Source organism: Lethenteron reissneri, chromosome 8 (genome assembly GCF_015708825.2).
Source record: "Lethenteron reissneri isolate LAM-NWPU_2019-01 chromosome 8, ASM1570882v1, whole genome shotgun sequence".
NCBI classification, from domain to species: Eukaryota; Metazoa; Chordata; class Hyperoartia; order Petromyzontiformes; family Petromyzontidae; genus Lethenteron; species Lethenteron reissneri.
This window is the reverse complement of record NC_083786.1, coordinates 342,680-360,556: the sequence shown is the minus strand read 5'-3', so window position 1 is coordinate 360,556 and position 17,877 is coordinate 342,680. Positions and strand designations below refer to the sequence as shown.

The 17,877-nt window shown below is 53.2% G+C and overlaps 1 protein-coding gene across 1 annotated transcript in view; it reads right to left on the bottom strand.

Annotated features, from left to right (window-relative positions):
• Positions 1 to 17,877, bottom strand: part of LOC133359401 (procollagen galactosyltransferase 1-like) — a 34,367-nt gene that overhangs the window by 5,607 nt on the left and 10,883 nt on the right. The window contains exons 4-9 of the mRNA XM_061577814.1: positions 15,562 to 15,696; positions 4,805 to 5,009; positions 4,204 to 4,323; positions 2,162 to 2,238; positions 1,181 to 1,287; positions 615 to 747 (exon numbers count right to left, since the gene is read on the bottom strand). Coding sequence (XP_061433798.1) covers positions 615 to 747; positions 1,181 to 1,287; positions 2,162 to 2,238; positions 4,204 to 4,323; positions 4,805 to 5,009; positions 15,562 to 15,696 — 777 coding nt within the window. The remainder of the gene's footprint in view (positions 1 to 614; positions 748 to 1,180; positions 1,288 to 2,161; positions 2,239 to 4,203; positions 4,324 to 4,804; positions 5,010 to 15,561; positions 15,697 to 17,877) is intronic.

Here is a 17,877-nt window from a genome sequence, read left to right as displayed (position 1 = left end):
TGCGAGCCGCTGGGTCGCGGTCACCGCCCAAAATGCCAAAGGCTCTGGCCTGGAAAGCTCTGAAAAGTCCGATCCTTAATGCAGACACCTATTGGCATTGGCACAGACATGCACATATGCGTGGGATTTTTTAAAACACAAATGATGCCCCTTACAGCGCCTAACAGATTGTTAGGTCAAGTGCTGTTAGCAAGCACCTCTTAAGGCCGGCATGGTGCATAAGGGAGTGGGGTTGGTCAGCACCATGTCCGGTCACCTTTGTCTCCCCAGTGCTGATATTTACACACTGCACCAGGTACTCATTTAAGCTTGAGTCGATTTAGGACAGGGGTCAGCTAACCAAAATAACAAGAGCCACAATGCACCGTGGTGAATACGAGGCGGTGGTCCATAATAAATAACATCATGAAGCGGTCCTTGAAGAGCCGCGTGCGACTCCGGAGACGAAGTTTGCTGACCCCTGCTCTAGGGGAACCCCAAGGACAGGTTCGTATATTCGCCACCGATGTTGGCCGTGAGAAGGAATCGAACTCGGGTCGCCAGGTTCGTAACGCAGTGTGCGAAGCACTGTGACCACCACTCCCCCTTTGTCTTTGGCATTCGCATGCACACACCTCTGTCCACACGTTGTAGTGACTGAGGAAGCAACCGATCTCTCCGCGCGTAATGTCGCGCCCCGTGTAGGGGTCCTGGTAGCCGGGCAGCATGTCAACGCCCATGGCGCGCAGCTGGGACGTGTTGAGGGACCTGCATGCTTGCACGTGCGCGCCACACAGACATGGGACACGTGAGCAAACTGATGCAAGATTTTCTTTCTACATTTAATAAAATGTCCAAAATTTGTTCTCAGAACGGTTTGTGACAGCCACTTGAGGCGACCGCACGGGGTTAGAGTCGGCGCACGGGGAGTCGCTGCTGTGTTGCACAGGTACGGTTACCGCGGTTACGCCTGTGACAAATTTATGTTCCCAGTGCAACCTCTACGGAATCGTCAGCACTGTTGGTCGACAATGCTCGAGACGTTTGGTTGAAACATTGTCACGTTAAATCACACGAGTTAACCTTGAATGTTCCTTCATTCGGGATCGTGAAGTGTGCTGATGCTGTCAACTAAAAAGACACGGGGCTTTTCCTGGGTAATAACGACAATGGACTCAGACCCAACCCACTGACCCCTGACCTCCCGTCCACAGCATCGATGACCTTTGCTTTCAGTTCCTGCTCGTGCAAGGCGCGCAATATGCGCACGCGCCGATCCGCGCGGCGCACCAGGCTGATCACAAACACCTGCACACACGCGCGTTCACAAAAGATAAGAGACAAAGATCCCCCGTGTAGCCTTGACAGACTGCGAGTGCTGTTAGCGACCACCTATTAAGGCTAGCGCAGTACACGAAGAAATGGGTGGCCAGCACCACACCCGGCCACCTTTGCCTCCCTAGTAGTGCAGTTTAAACATCGCACCAGGTACTAATTTGAGGCTGAGACGACCTAGGGGAGGCCCAGGACCGGTTCAAATAATTGTCACCGGTGTTTGGCCGTGCACAGGAACCAAAAGCGGGTCGCTGGATTCGTAGCGCAGCGCGCTAGCTGCTGCACTACGGCCACCGTCAGGAAGTGTACTTTAGTCATGGGTGCTTTTGACAGCCGTGACTGTTGTCATTGTTGACAGTGTTTTGCGCGTTGCTGCCGAGGTTGTTTAAAAAACATGTATCATTACAAGACATAATTCGTAAATTTCCGAAGAAGAAAAATACACGCAGGTATTGGAGGCGAGACAGTTTTGCCACCTGTCCGGGTTTTATGAGATTCATCCGGACAGTCTGGGAATCGGCGTCGGTGTTCGGGCGGCAGGAATTATTTCTACCGAGATCCGGTACTGGGGGCCTCATGTTGAACTTCATTGCGGTACTGCATAGTGCACTGGGTTGATTATAGGCGTAGGCCGACCGAGATGAGTTTGATCTGCAGTGGAAAAGGTGGTGGCACAAAGGCGAGATGCCATCATGGCTAAATCTACTTTTGCTTCCAACGAGCAAAGCAAGTTGAGTTGTGCCTCGCCGTGATAAGTCGCCCCAACAGTGCAGGCGGAATCTTTCCCCGATCAGTGTTGAGCCGTTGCGATCGATTGTACAGGGAGAAGTTCAGTGGCGGTGGTCACCTCGTCGAAGCCCATCTTGTCGGGGACGCGCGGCGGAACGTACACGTGGGGGCTGGTCTCCAGCGGACCCCTCTCCACTGCACGCACCATCATCACCACCACCACCACCAAAAAACAAATGTCCCCCATATAGCCTTTACTGCTGTTGAGGCAAGTGCTGTTCGCGAGCACCTATGAAGGCCAACACGGCATACGAGGGGGTGGGTGGCCAGCCCCACCCCTGGCCGCCTTTGTCTCCTCAATTGCGATGTTTACATGCCGCACCAGGTACTCATTTGAGGCTAAGCAACCGCAACTCAGAACACACAGTTGCGAATATCGGGGCCACTGCCAAGAAGCTCACCATGACCAGCATCGCCAGGCTGCTCAAGAGGCATTTGCCATTTGGCATCTCACTGCAATGGGCAGCAAGTCAGGACAGCAATGCCCATCGCAGGCATGGGCCACCGCAGCACCGAGCTACACTAACCACGACATTCGGAACACACCCTGCACCCAGATATACAGGTTGCTTCAAAAAAATGTTAACACTTCTGAGAATTGTTTAACACGTAGGCTTTCATACTCTTTAGCTGTCGCCTGATTTGTCTGGCTGTCGCCTGATGAAGCTAGTTGTAATTACTGGTGAAACATTGTACTCAGATTGTAAATGTTGTGGCTGGCTCTCCAACACACTGATGTGCTGTACTTGTGACGGATTTGTATGTTCTGTTCATGTGACAACCCTTACTAGTTGGCTGTGTCGGGTGGTGGCGGGTTTTAACCCAAAAAAACCTCTAACTCCTGAGAATTTGCAACATTACCACAAGAAATGCTCTGGAGACCACCTGGAAAATATTCCAGGCAATGACAATGATGGTGAACAAGTGAAAACTGACTTTTTAAAGTTATTAATATACATTTGTTATGTTACAGTGTATTATCCATTCTTTTCACATTAAAAACGATAGTCCCATATAAGTGTTAACATTTTTTTAAACACCCTGTATTTACAACAAAGACCTACACGACACTGCTTCTGTGTGGTGGAAAGTCCACATTACTATGGCAATCACCGGGGGCTCCGATTAACCCGAACCCAACTCGGGGAGACGAGGGGTAGAATTGAAACTGAGCAGGATTTGAACTCGTAACCTTGAGCTCATGGGCAAGGCACTCCACCCGCTAAGCTACCACAGCTGATCTGCGTGTAAATGTTTTAACAAATATTTGTGAACATTATAGAGAGACGGTCCTGTCAAAATATATTACATCAATAAATGTAAATGTTTAGACGTGACATTTTGTAAACTGGCAATATTGAAGTGTGGCATAGTATAAACAGACAAATATCCCCTGTATAGCCTTAACAGGCGTTTGGGGCAAGTGCTGTTATCGAGCACCTATAAAGGCCGGCACAGCATACGAAGGGCGTCGGTGGCCAGCACCATAACTTAGTCTCCCAAGTACCGATGTTCACACAAACTATTAACAATATTTTTATTTTACCAGGTAAGACCCACTGAGCTATGTAGCTCTTTTTTAGGAATCGACCTGGCCTGAAATGATAGCTCAACGAAGTGGCTTTTCACATCGCACCAGGTACTAATTTGAGGCTGAGCCGACCTAGGGGAGGCTTGGCATTGGCCTTGAGCGAGAATTTAAATCAAATCACCGGGTTCAAAGAGCAGCACGTTGACCGCTACAAGACAAAGATCCCCCGGATAGCATCAATACTGTTGGGGCAAGTGCTGATAGCGAGGGGGTGGTTGGCCAGCACAACGCCCGGCCGCCTTTGTCTCCCCAGTGGTGATGTTTACACACCACACCAGGTGCTCATTTGAAGCCGAGTCGACCGAGAGGAGGCCCATAAACGGTTCAAATAATCGTCACTGGTGTTGGCCATGAGTGGGAATGGAACTTGGGTCGTCGGATTCATAGCGCAGCGTGCTAACTGCTGCACTACCGCACGCACACGTCCGGGTTGCATGCGCTGTGCTTGCGCAGTGGCGACACGGCCGTCGGGGATGTGTGTGGTTTTGCGCGTTTCGTGCTCAACGTACACATGATCTCCAGGTGGGCGTGCACAAAGTTGTCCACCGCATCCTCATGGGATAGGTGGGGCCGCGTGGGAACCTCCAGGTACCCAAACACCCTCTGGTTGCACACGTACATAGGAACCTCTGCAGGAGCGGGGGGCAAAGAGGGGTTACAGAGAGCTGAGATCCATCACGCCGCTACCAACACGCCTGCTGGGGCGGCTCATGGATGTCGCCGCATGTCAACTGCAGTGGAGGGATCTGGCGGAGGGTAAAGAGCGGTGGCGAGGTGCGGTGGTGGCGTCGACGACTTTGGCCACAGGTCTCGGGTTACGAAAGGTCCTTCGTTGGGTCTTCTTGGCCGGGCGGCGTCAAATCCGCGGTACTTATCTTATCAACCTTGGGGGGAGAATGGGTCGAGTCAAAAATAGGACCAGGATTTGAACTCAGGTCCTTCCGATTGCCAGCCGCTCGCTCTCCCACCAAGCCCCCTCGCACGCGGTTAGGATCGAAAGCAGGCCTCTAAATTATTAACGTCACCGTTGATTTGTCGTCAACTCCGCGTGCCCCAACGGCCTTGCACGTCCCACGGCCCGTGCCGGCGACCCCCCCTGCATGCGCTCACCAGCCTTGCGCGCGGAGAACGCAAACGCCATTATGTCGTCGAGCGCCCACGTGTAGTGCGGATGCGGCGGGTAGAAGGTGAGATGGCGCGCACGCGCCCGCCGCAGGTCCAGCAGCATGGTCGAGTGCACCATGGGCACTGGGAAGCAGCCGCGCTTGCGCCGCTCCCGGATACGAGGGTACTCCGGGGTCCGCTTGTAGTAGCCCTGCGGGCACAGCATGGGGTGAGCCGCCAGTTCGGTGCTAAGACGACGTCTGCCCGGTTTAAACATTGCCGTTGGAATTTGCGGATTTCTCTTTTCTCACACCGGCTGCCCCACTGTCAGCCTACGGAGTGGGTTCAGCACCGGCCTCCTTTGTCATTGCCGCTCTCTCATCCAGGACCTCCTCAAAACACAGGACTCAGCCAACCACTGGAACCTACACCTCGACTCACTCACTGTCTCTTTCTGAACCAAGCCCGTGCTTCTGGCACAGTGCCGTTTCTCCGTGTGGCTGCTCCAATCGTTGTGGAATCGCATCCTCGCTACAACATACGCAGCAGCAGCGGTGTCATGAAATTCGCCGCCATTTCTAAGAGGCGGTTGTGAAAGCTACTGTCGTCCGTTTAGTCGGTACATGACGAACCCCCACGTCACGACTAGAAATAGTTTGAGCCTTTCGTGAAAAAACATTTGCACGTTATTAATAGTTGTTATCATGGTGTGTATTTAGTTTAACTAGGTAAGGAACCAGGTAAGGAACTCTAAGAGACAAGAATAGTCTCAAGGGTAGCCTTCTGAAATGCAGGCGTTGTCCTCGTGTTCGGACGCATTCACATGAAGCCACGTGTCTGGCTTCGGCCCTTCCCCTGGTTTGCTGACCGTCAGGGCCTCTCCCAGCTGGCAGGCAACCCGCGGGTAACATCCTGTATCACCTCCTGCTCGTCGCAACTGCTCTACAGCATGCCTGCCCTTGCCCTGCTCGATAGCCATTAGCCAAGGAAGTTGTCCTCAGTCACTTTGGTAATAACTAATGCATATGTAGTGTTATGTTGCGCTGTTTTATCTTCTGATTCAGTTGTTTTGAGTCTGCATTAAATGGAAATGAAAACGCTGTAAGATGTGCGTGACTTTAAAAAAAAGTGTCAACCGTGCATTCCAGTTTGACTATCACGAGCAATCTAACTTTTAAACGTTTACCATTGTTGTTAAAGAGTCAAGAGTAGACGTGCAATTCCATTCATCGGTCCGTCGAGCACGAGGTTTTTACAGCTCACGTCAACTAGACGGAGCACGAGGACTTTGTGGATTGCTTGCCACACAGCCGCGGACAGGGGCTCCCCACAATGTGATCGGCTCTGTGGCATAGCCACTCGTCTACTCGACAAAGTGCATGGGCACCTCTCGTTTGTTGGAATGAATAACAGGCTAACTCAGGTACCCACGCGCGCGTGTGTGCATGTACACACAAGTAGTGTAGTGGCTTGCACACTGCGCTACGAACCCTGTCGACCCGAGTTTGATTCCCACTCAGGAACAATAACAGTGGTGAATATTTGAACTGGACCTGGACCTCCCCCCTCGGTCAACTCGGCTTTAAACAAGTACCTGGCACGGTGTGTAAAACATCAGCACTGGGGAGACAAAGGCGGCCAGGCGTTGTGTTGGCTACCCACCCCTTTGTGTGCCGTGCCGGCCTTCATAGGTGTTCGCGAACAGCACTTGCCCCCAACAGTCTATTATCTAACCTATATAATTCATTTTTTGTCTGTCTGTCTGTCTGTCTATCTGTCTGTCTGTCTGTCTGTTTGTCCGTCTGCGTACGCTCCCTTCCGGGGGATTTAGCTCTCGGACCGTGGGGTTCGCCGAGATTAAATTTTGCAGGTGGGCACGCCCCCGGCCCGCGGTAAACTTAGGCATTTCCGATTTTTCGTCTCTAAACTTTAAATCGGACCGATTATCGATTTAGCGCGATTTATCTTTATTTATTTATTTAAAGCTTTATTTATTTATTTACTCTTGCCGGCCGGCGCGGACTACGGCGGTTGCCCCTGGCAACGGGTAGAGACGCGCGTTCGCTGCGGGGTGGACGCCATTTTGAATTACCATTAAAAATATGCGCACGCATTAACACGCGATTCTGAGGTAAATTCATCAAAGTTTCACGTCCTCTTTACTCCCCTTCCACCCCAATGTGTGCAATTACTATTATAGGGTCGGTAGATAATAAAATTATAGCGATTAGACAGTATTATTGTAGCGCGGGGGGGGGGGGGGTATTGGCCCCAGTACGGAGCCTCTGCTGGGTAGGCAATCTAGGCAAGGCCGGAGGCTCTGCACGGTACTAGGCCTCGACACCCCACCCGTGTCAAGCGACGACTTTGTGGTATAAACTCGATATACCCGGCGTTGCCCGGGGGGAAAATACATTTAAAATCTTCTGAAAACTTTAAAACATTACATACCAATGAAAATACGAGTGTGTAATGACTTTTAAACCCGACGCGCCAAGAATCGATTCTCTGAATCGCGAAAAGGAATCGAAGGTTGTAGATTCCTTTAGATTCGGACGATTCCCGTTTACTTTAAGTTGGTAAAAGTCGATATAAACTGCTACGAACGGGAAATATCCGGCGTTGACCGGGGCAAAAATGTTATTAAATACTCCTGAAAACATTAAAACATAACATATCAATGAAAATAAAACTCTGTCATTCAAAATGTAAACCCCCTACATGCCAGGAATCGATTCCTTGAATCGCACAAAGGACGAATCGAAGGTTGTAGATTCCTTTAGGATCGCGCTTAACGTGGTGAGGGGTGAGTGGTGAGGGGGAGAGTGGTGAGGGGGAGAGTGGTGAGGGGTGAGTGGTGAGGGGTGAGTGGTGAGGGGTGAGTGGTGAGGGGTGAGTGGTGAGGGGTGAGTGGTGAGGGGGAGAGTGGTGAGGGGGAGAGTGGTGAGGGGGAGAGTGGTGAGGGGTGAGTGGTGAGGGGTGAGTGGTGAGGGGGAGAGTGGTGAGGGGGAGAGTGGTGAGGGGGAGAGTGGTGAGGGGTGAGTGGGGAGTGGTGAGGGGGAGAGTGGTGAGGGGGAGAGTGGTGAGGGGGAGAGTGGTGAGGGGGGAGAGTGGTGAGGGGGAGAGTGGTGAGGGGTGAGTGGTGAGTGGTGAGTGGTGAGGGGTGAGTGGTGAGGGGTGAGTGGTGAGGGGTGAGTGGTGAGGGGGAGAGTGGTGAGGGGTGAGTGGTGAGGGGTAGAGTGGTGAGGGGTAGAGTGGTGAGGGGGAGAGTGGTGAGGGGGAGAGTGGTGAGGGGGGAGAGTGGTGAGGGGGAGAGTGGTGAGGGGGAGAGTGGTGAGGGGGAGAGTGGTGAGGGGGAGAGTGGTGAGGGGGAGAGTGGTGAGGGGGAGAGTGGTGAGGGGAGAGTGGTGAGGGGGGAGAGTGGTGAGGGGGAGAGTGGTGAGGGGGAGAGTGGTGAGGGGGAGAGTGGTGAGGGGAGAGTGGTGAGGGGGAGAGTGGTGAGGGGGAGAGTGGTGAGGGGGAGAGTGGTGAGGGGGAGAGTGGTGAGGGGGAGAGTGGTGAGGGGGAGAGTGGTGAGGGGGAGAGTGGTGAGGGGGAGAGTGGTGAGGGGAGAGTGGTGAGGGGGAGAGTGGTGAGGGGGAGGTTGAGTGAGTGGTGATTGGTGAGGGTGAGTGGGGAGGATGAGTGGCGGTTGTTAGTGGTGATTAGTGAGGGGTGAGTGGTGAGGGTTAGTGGTGAGCATGAGTGGTGAGTGTTGAGCGTGAGTGGTGAGGGTGAGTGGTGATTGTTGAGGGTGTGATTGGTGAGGATGAGTGGTGAGTAGTGAGGGTGAGTGGTGAGGGTGAGTGGTGAGTGGTGAGGGTGAGTGGCGGTTGTGAATGGTGATTAGTGAGGGGTGAGTGGTGAGGGTGAGCGTGAGTGGTTAGGGTGAGTGGTGAGGGTGAGCAGTGAGGGTGAGCAGTGAGGGTGAGTGGTGATTGGTGAGGCTGTGATTGGTGAGGATGAGTGGTGAGTGGTCAGGGTGAGTGGTGAGGGTGAGTGGTGAGCGGTGAGGGTGAGTGTTGAGGGTGAGTGGTGAGTGGTTAGGGTGAGTAGTGAGGGTGAGTGGTGAGCGTGAGTGGTGAGTGGTGAGCGTGACTGGTGAGGGAGAGTGGTGAGGGAGAGTGGTGAGGGAGAGTGGTGAGGGAGAGTGGTGAGGGAGAGTGGTGAGGGTGAATAGTGAGTGGTGAGGGTGAGTGGTGATTGGTGAGGGTGAGTGGGGAGGGTGAGTGGCGGTTGTTAGTGGTGATTAGTGAGGGGTGAGTGGTGAGGGTGAGCGTGAGTGGTGAGGTTGAGTGGTGAGCAGTGAGGGTGAGTGGTGATTGGTGAGGGTGTGATTGGTGAGGATGAGTGGTGAGGGTGAGTAGTGAGGGTGAGTGGTTGTTGTGAGGGTGAGTGGTTGTTGTGAGGGTGCGTGGTGAGGGTGAGTGGTAAGAGTGAGTGGTGAGGGTGAGTGACGGTTGTGAGAGGTGATTAGTGAGTGGTGAGGGTGAGTGGTGAGGGTTAGTGGTGAGGGTGAGTGGCGGTTGTGAGTGGTGATTAGTGAGATGTGAGTGGTGAGGGTGAGTGGTGAGGTTGAGTGGTGAGGGTGAGTGGTGAGGTTGAGTGGTGAGGTTGAGGTGAGGTGAGTGTTGAGGGTGAGTGGTGAGTGGTTAGGGTGAGTAGTGAGGGTGAGTGGTGAGCGTGAGTGGTGAGTGGTGAGCGTGACTGGTGAGGGAGAGTGGTGAGGGAGAGTGGTGAGGGAGAGTGGTGAGGGAGAGTGGTGAGGGAGAGTGGTGAGGGAGAGTGGTGAGGGTGAATAGTGAGTGGTGAGGGTGAGTGGTGATTGGTGAGGGTGAGTGGGGAGGGTGAGTGGCGGTTGTTAGTGGTGATTAGTGAGGGGTGAGTGGTGAGGGTGAGCGTGAGTGGTGAGGTTGAGTGGTGAGCAGTGAGGGTGAGTGGTGATTGGTGAGGGTGTGATTGGTGAGGATGAGTGGTGAGGGTGAGTAGTGAGGGTGAGTGGTTGTTGTGAGGGTGAGTGGTTGTTGTGAGGGTGCGTGGTGAGGGTGAGTGGTAAGAGTGAGTGGTGAGGGTGAGTGACGGTTGTGAGAGCTGATTAGTGAGTGGTGAGGGTGAGTGGTGAGGGTTAGTGGTGAGGGTGAGTGGCGGTTGTGAGTGGTGATTAGTGAGATGTGAGTGGTGAGGGTGAGTGGTGAGGTTGAGTGGTGAGGGTGAGTGGTGAGGTTGAGTGGTGAGGGTGAGTGGTGAGGTTGAGTGGTGAGGTTGAGTGGTGAGGGTGAGTGGTGAGGTTGAGTGGTGAGGTTGAGTGGTGAGGTTGAGTGGTGAGGGTGAGTGGTGAGAGTGAGTGGTGAGGTTGAGTGGTGAGAGTGAGTGGTGAGGTTGAGTGGTGAGGTTGAGTGGTGAGGGTGAGTGGTGGTTATGACGGTGAGTGGTGAGTGGTGAGGGTGAGTGGTGAGGGTGAGTGGTGAGGGTGAGTGGTGAGGCAGAATGGTGAGGGTGAATGGTGAGAGTGAGTGGTGAGTGGTGAGGGAGAGTGGTGAGGGTGAGTGGTGATGGTGAGGGGTGAGTGGTGAGGGTGAGTGGTCAGGGTGAGGGGTGAGTGGTGAGGGTGAGTGATGACGAAGAGTGGTGAGGTTGAGTGGTGAGTAGTAAGGGTGAGTGGTGATGGTGAGGGTTAGTGGCGAGGGTAAGTGGTGAGTGGTCAGTGGTGAGCGGTCAGGGTTAGTGGTGAGGGTGAGTGGTGATGGTGAGGGGTGAGTGGTGATTGGTGAGGGTGAGTGGGGAGGGTGAGTGGCAGTTGTGAGTGGTGATTAGTGAGAGGTGAGTGGTGAGGGTGAGGTTGAGTGGTGAGCGGTGAGGGTGAGCAGTGAGGGTGAGTGGTGATTGGTGAGGGTGCGATTGGTGAGGATGAGTAGTGAGGGTGAGTGGTTGTTGTGAGGGTGAGTGATGAGGGTGAGTGATGAGGGTGAGTGACGGTTGTGAGAGGTGATTAGTGAGTGGTGAGGGTTAGTGGTGAGCATGAGTGGTGAGGGTGAATGGTGTGGGTGAGTGGTGAGGGTGAGTGGTGAGGGCGAGTGGTGAGGGTGAGGGGTGAGTGGTGAGGGGTGAGTGGTGAGGGTGAGTGATGACGAAGAGTGGTGAGGTTGAGTGGTGAGTAGTAAGGGTGAGTGGTGATGGTGAGGGTTAGTGGCGAGGGTAAGTGGTGAGTGGTCAGTGGTGAGCGGTCAGGGTTAGTGGTGAGGGTGAGTGGTGATGGTGAGGGGTGAGTGGTGAGTGGTGAGGGTGAGTGGTGAGTGGTGACGGTGAGTGGTGAGGGAGAGTGGTGAGGGAGAGGGGTGAGGGTGAGTGTTGAGGGTGAATGGTGAGGGTGAGTGGTGAGGGTGAGTGGTGAGGTTGAGTGGTCAGGTTAAGTGGTGAGGGTGAGTGGGGAGGTTGAGTGCTGAGGGTGTGGTGAGAGTGAGTGGTGAGTGGTGAGGGTGAGTGGTTAGGATTTGTGATGATGGTGAGTGGTGAGGGCGAGTGTTGATGTTGAGTGGTGAGGGTGTGTGGTGAATAGTAAGGGTGAGTGGTGAGAGTGAGTGGTGAGGGTAAGGGTGAGTGGTCAGTGGTGAGGTTGAGTGGTGAGTAGGAAGGGTGAGTGGTGAGGGTGAGTGGTGGGTGGTGAGGGTGAGTGGTGAGGTTGAGTGGTGAGGGTTAGTGGAGAGTGGTGAGTGGTGATTAGTGAGTGGTGAGGGTTAGTGGTGAGCATGAGTGGTGAGGGTGAATGGTGTGGGTGAGTGGCAGTTGTGAGTGGTGATTAGTGAGAGGTGAGTGGTGAGGGTGAGGTTGAGTGGTGAGCGGTGAGGGTGAGCAGTGAGGGTGAGTGGTGATTGGTGAGGGTGCGATTGGTGAGGATGAGTAGTGAGAGTGAGTGGTTGTTGTGAGGGTGAGTGATGAGGGTGAGTGATGAGGGTGAGTGACGGTTGTGAGAGGTGATTAGTGAGTGGTGAGGGTTAGTGGTGAGCATGAGTGGTGAGGGTGAATGGTGTGGGTGAGTGGTGAGGGTGAGTGGTGAGGGCGAGTGGTGAGGGTGAGGGGTGAGTGGTGAGGGGTGAGTGGTGAGGGTGAGTGATGACGAAGAGTGGTGAGGTTGAGTGGTGAGTAGTAAGGGTGAGTGGTGATGGTGAGGGTTAGTGGCGAGGGTAAGTGGTGAGTGGTCAGTGGTGAGCGGTCAGGGTTAGTGGTGAGGGTGAGTGGTGATGGTGAGGGGTGAGTGGTGAGTGGTGAGGGTGAGTGGGGAGGGTGAGTGCTGAGGGTGTGGTGAGAGTGAGTGGTGAGTGGTGGGTGGTGAGGGTGAGTGGTGAGGTTGAGTGGTGAGGGTTAGTGGAGAGTGGTGAGTGGTGATTGGTGAGGGTGAGTGGTGAGTGGTGAGGGTGAGTGGTGAGTGGTGACGGTGAGTGGTGAGGGAGAGTGGTGAGGGAGAGGGGTGAGGGTGAGTGTTGAGGGTGAATGGTGAGGGTGAGTGGTGAGGGTGAGTGGTGAGGTTGAGTGGTCAGGTTAAGTGGTGAGGGTGAGTGGGGAGGGTGAGTGCTGAGGGTGTGGTGAGAGTGAGTGGTGAGTGGTGAGGGTGAGTGGTTAGGATTTGTGATGATGGTGAGTGGTGAGGGCGAGTGTTGATGTTGAGTGGTGAGGGTGTGTGGTGAATAGTAAGGGTGAGTGGTGAGAGTGAGTGGTGAGGGTAAGGGTGAGTGGTCAGTGGTGAGGTTGAGTGGTGAGTAGGAAGGGTGAGTGGTGAGGGTGAGTGGTGGGTGGTGAGGGTGAGTGGTGAGGTTGAGTGGTGAGGGTTAGTGGAGAGTGGTGAGTGGTGATTGGTGAGGGTGAGTGGGGAGGGTGAGTGGCAGTTGTGAGTGGTGATTAGTGAGAGGTGAGTGGTGAGGGTGAGGTTGAGTGGTGAGCGGTGAGGGTGAGCAGTGAGGGTGAGTGGTGATTGGTGAGGGTGCGATTGGTGAGGATGAGTAGTGAGGGTGAGTGGTGAGAGTGAGTGGTGGGTGGTGAGGGTGAGTGGTGAGGTTGAGTGGTGAGGGTTAGTGGAGAGTGGTGAGTGGTGATTGGTGAGGGTGAGTGGGGAGGGTGAGTGGTGAGGTTGAGTGGTGAGGGTTAGTGGAGAGTGGTGAGTGGTGATTGGTCAGGATGAATGGTGAGTAGTGAGGGTGAGGTTGAGTGGTGAGGGTGAGTGGTGGTTATGACGGTGAGTGGTGAGTGGTGAGGGTGAGTGGTGAGGGTGAGTGGTGAGGCAGAATGGTGAGGGTGAATGGTGAGAGTGAGTGGTGAGTGGTGAGGGAGAGTGGTGAGTGGTGATGGTGAGGGGTGAGTGGTGAGGGTGAGTGGTCAGGGTGAGGGGTCAGGGTGAGGGGTGAGTGGTGAGGGTGAGTGATGACGAAGAGTGGTGAGGTTGAGTGGTGAGTAGTAAGGGTGAGTGGTGATGGTGAGGGTTAGTGGTGAAGGTGAGTGGTGAGTGGTCAGTGGTGAGGGATCAGGGTTAGTGGTGAGGGGTGAGGGTGAGGGTGAGTGGTGAGGGTGAGGGGTGAGTGGTGAGGATGAGTGGTGAGGTTGAGTGGTGAGTAGTAAGGGTGAGTGGTGATGGTGAGGGTTAGTGGTGAGGGTGAGTGGTGAGTGGTCAGTGGTGAGGGATCAGGGTTAGTGGTGAGGGTGAGTGGTGACGGTGAGTGGTGAGGGAGAGTGGTGAGGGAGAGTGGTGAGGGAGAGGGGTGAGGTTGAGTGGTGAGGTTAAGTGGTGAGGGTGAGTGGGGAGGGTGAGTGCTGAGGGTGTGGTGAGAGTGAGTGGTGAGTGGTGAGGGTGAGTGGTTAGGATTTGTGATGATGGTGAGTGGTGAGGGCAAGTGTTGATGTTGAGGGTGAGTGGTGAGGGTGTGTGGTGAATAGTAAGGGTGAGTGGTGAGAGTGAGTGGTGAGGGTAAGGGTGAGTGGTGAGTGGTCAGTGGTGAGGTTGAGTGGTGAGTAGGAAGGGTGAGTGGTGAGGGTGAGTGGTGGGTGGTGAGGGTGAGTGGTGAGGTTGAGTGGTGAGTAGGAAGGGTGAGTGGGGAGGGTGACTGGTCAGTGGTGAGGGAGGGGTCAGGGTTAGTGGTGAGGGTGGGTGGTGAGGGTGAGTGGGGAGGGTGAGTGCTGAGGGTGTGGTGAGAGTGAGTGGTGAGGGTGAGTGTTGAGGGTGAGTGGTGAGGGTGTGTGGTGAATAGTAAGGGTGAGTGGTGAGAGTGAGTGGTGATGGTGAGGGGTGAGTGGTGAGGGTGAGTGGTCAGGGTGTGTGGTGAATAGTAAGGGTGAGTGGTGAGAGTGAGGGTGAGTGGTGAGTGGTCAGTGGTGAGGTTGAGTGGTGAGTAGGAAGGGTGAGTGGTGAGTGGGAAGGGTGAGTGGTCAGGGGTGAGGGTTAGTGGTGAGGTTGAGTAGTGAGTAGGAAGGGTGAGTGGGGAGGGTGAGTGGTCAGTGGTGAGGGAGGGGTCAGGGTTAGTGGTGAAGGTGAGTGGTGAGGGTGAGTGGTGAGGGTTAGTGGTGAGGGGTGATTGGTGGTGGTGAGGGTGAGTGGTGAGGGTGAGTGGTGATGGTGAGTAGTGAGGGTGAGTGGTGATGGTGATGGGTGAGTGGTGACGAAGAGTGGTGACGTTGAGTGGTGAGTAGTAAGGGTGAGTGGTGAGGGTGATTGGTTAGGGTTTATGGTGATGGTGAGTGGTGAGGATGAGTGGTGAGGGTGATTAGTGTGTAGTGAGGGTGTGTGGAGAGGGAGAGAGTGAGTGGTGAGCGTGAGTGGTGAGGGTGAGTGGTGGTGGTGAGGGTGAGTGGTAAGCGTGAGTGGTGAGGCAGAGGGTGAGTGGTGAGGGTGAGTGGTGAGGCTGAATGGCCAGGGTGAATGGTGAGAGTGAGTGGTGAGTGGTGAGGCTGAATGGTCAGGGTCAATGGTGAGAGTGAGTGGTGAGGATTAGTGGTGAGGGTGTTTGGTGATTGGTGAGTGGTGACGGTGAGTGGTGAGGGTGAGTGGTGAGGGAGATTGGTGAGGGAGATTGGTGAGTTGTGAGGGTGAATGGTGAGTAGTGAGTGGGAGTGGTGAGTGGTGAGGATGAGTGGTGAGGGCGAGTTGTGAATGGTGAAAGGTATTGTCAAAGCCCACCGGGCTTTGACAATACCTTAGTATCTGTGTATATATGTAAGGTTATTAAGAAATATATTTTTCACCCGGGCAACGCCGGGTACTTCTGCTAGTAGGCTATATAGGGGGCTCTTTGTCTTAATGTCAAAATAATTTAGTCCATTTGGCATTCCAAGACATTCTCAAAGCGCGAAGCTATCACAAAGGAAGGAGCTGTTTCACAGACAGTCTGCAGTGGTTCCACAGTAGGGGCGACATTTCTCTGTGCAATCCCAATTGAGTGATTTCCTGGTAGAAAAAATAATAATTTGGCACATGTGGACCATGACACCGGCACATAATAGGCTACTCATTTCGAATGACCTCACCAGACCTTCCAAGTCCACGGTGAAGCAGAGGGCGCATGGTATGTCATAATTCAATGCACTCATGGTATTAACCAGAGCAGCCTGCCGGATTCGAACTGCGAACCTCTGCAACAAAGCGGCGAACGCGCTACCAATGGGGCCACGTCACTGTGCCCGCCCCCAGGGGTGTGTGTGCGTGTGCGCATGTACGCAAGCCCGCGGATGTGTGTGTGTGCTACCTGGGTAGTGATGCCACACCAGAAGTTGGAGTAGGCAGACCGAGACTCCATCATGGGGGCAACGATCGTGCGGTTCTGGCTGATCAGGAAGGAGATGATTTGCGAGTCCACGATCACGTTGTCTGCATCCACAAACTACGCGCACATGTACGGGACGCACGGGCAACAGCAACGCGACTCGTACAGCCTCGCGACAATATAAATACAAATATCCCCCATATAGCCTTAATACCCTTTTGGGGAAAGTGCTGTTAGCGAGCACCTATGAAGGCTGGCACGGCACACGAGGGGGTGGGTGGCCAGCACTATACACGGCCACCTTTAACAGCCTCACAATGTCACTGTTGCCCTTAAGTGAGCTGCAGGACTCTCCATCAGAAGTTGCCTTAGATTCAGTAGCGGCTTTGCCTTTCGAACATGCGGTGACACGACGAGTCATCATCTTTTGATGCCACCGTCCGCCAATAAATTATTCTGGAAATGAATTGAGGAACCGTCTGGCCAAGTCTAGGGCACGATGGGTCAAATCTGCCTTTGGAACACGGAGCAGCCAACTGTCTCATTGTTTTTTCGTTAAAGTCACATATGTAGAAATAAAATAGCATTTAAATAAATTAAATTAAAATAAATCACGACGTTTTGAAGGCAACACAAGCGCTCATCATCAGGTGGAAATGGGGTGAAACATATAGCGAGGGAACACACAGGGGGACACCACGTACATAGTACATAGAGAACGGCAAACTGCACGGAAGCAAATGCAACAAGAAGATGGGAGACGAGAAACTCAACAGACCTTAGAAACATAATGTGATGCAAACCAGTCGGCCAACAACACAGTTAGACACCAATCTGGTTGACCATGTATTTCAAAAGACTGCTAAATCTCTCGTGTTCATCATCTGGGCTGAACATGCCAACGTAAAACAGAGGACAATGACTCGTGAACAGACACGAGGTACATATACAGAGAAGACACACAGGGAAAGATATTTTTGGGCAGCTCAGAGGGACAACCAGAGCAACACCACACTAAGAGACATACATACATGCAGAGGCACACACAGAAAGACGCCTGGATGAATAACGTACAGAGACTTATATTGGGTGTAGCGGTGGGGGGAGGGGAGGGGCGAAGCGAAAGCAACAAAACATAAGGAAGAACATGGTAAAACAGAAACGACGACAAAAACGACATGGTAAACAAAAACTAAGCAAAATCGCAACACGTAGAGATACATACCGAAAAAAACAATGAGTATAATTTCTGCAGTCACGAAAGCTTCAATCCTAGATTACCAGCAAATCATCATCAGGCTGGGTGCTGCTAAACGCCAATAGAATGTGACGCTTCGTGTTCAGCCGCTCATGTAAACATTAATCTTCCGACTGCTTCGACATCACAACAACTGATTTTGACGCACCACCACCCCGCAAGATTTTCAGACCGGGGTTGTTAATTATGGGAAAATAAATCATTATTGCGATTAATGTGCTTTTTTTTATTCTGTGCACCACCACCGACGTCCCACCAATATGTTCACATGTTACTTCATGCAGTGAGTTACTGAGGAGCAAATATTCTGAGGTTTGCAGACAGCCGTGCGTGTATGACTGCTGAACAGTGCGTATACACAGTCGAATTGCACAGCTGTACACTTTGCAAACAAATACAGGCAAAGTTTACGACCTTTCTAAACTCTGCGCAGAAAGCCACCAACGTAAACACGAACAATGGCTTGCGCTCACATGCAGAAGCAATGCACGCACGTGCTGAATGGTCGTAAAACGCAAGTCCACCAGGGCAAATAAAAAAAAATCTGAATCAATTAATTCACGCAGAAATCAGTGTGGCACGTGACAGCACAGGTTGCGTGGCGCTGCACTGCACTGAGTTCAATCCCCACTCACGATCAATCACAGTGGCAGCAAATACTTGAACTTGTTCTGGGCCTCCCTTAGGTCAACTCAACCTTCCTTAAACAAGTGCCTGGTGCAGTGTGTAAAAACATTAGCATCGAGGAGACGAAGGTGGCCGGGCGTGGTGCTGGCCCTCACCCCCTCATATGCCGTACCAGCTTTGTATATACGTATGTTAAACTTATTTTGCATCGTACGTAGCCAACCGTGCTAAACGGAGGTGCAGAACTATCATAGATGCTCGCTAACAGCACTTTCCCAGACAGTCTGTTGAAGGCCATACTGCATGGGAGACCTTTTGTCTTTGCTGTACACAGCCCTACGGAAAGCCACACACGACAAGGCTTCATCAAGCGTGGACTACGCACCGCTCACTGTCCTAGTCCTGTACTTATC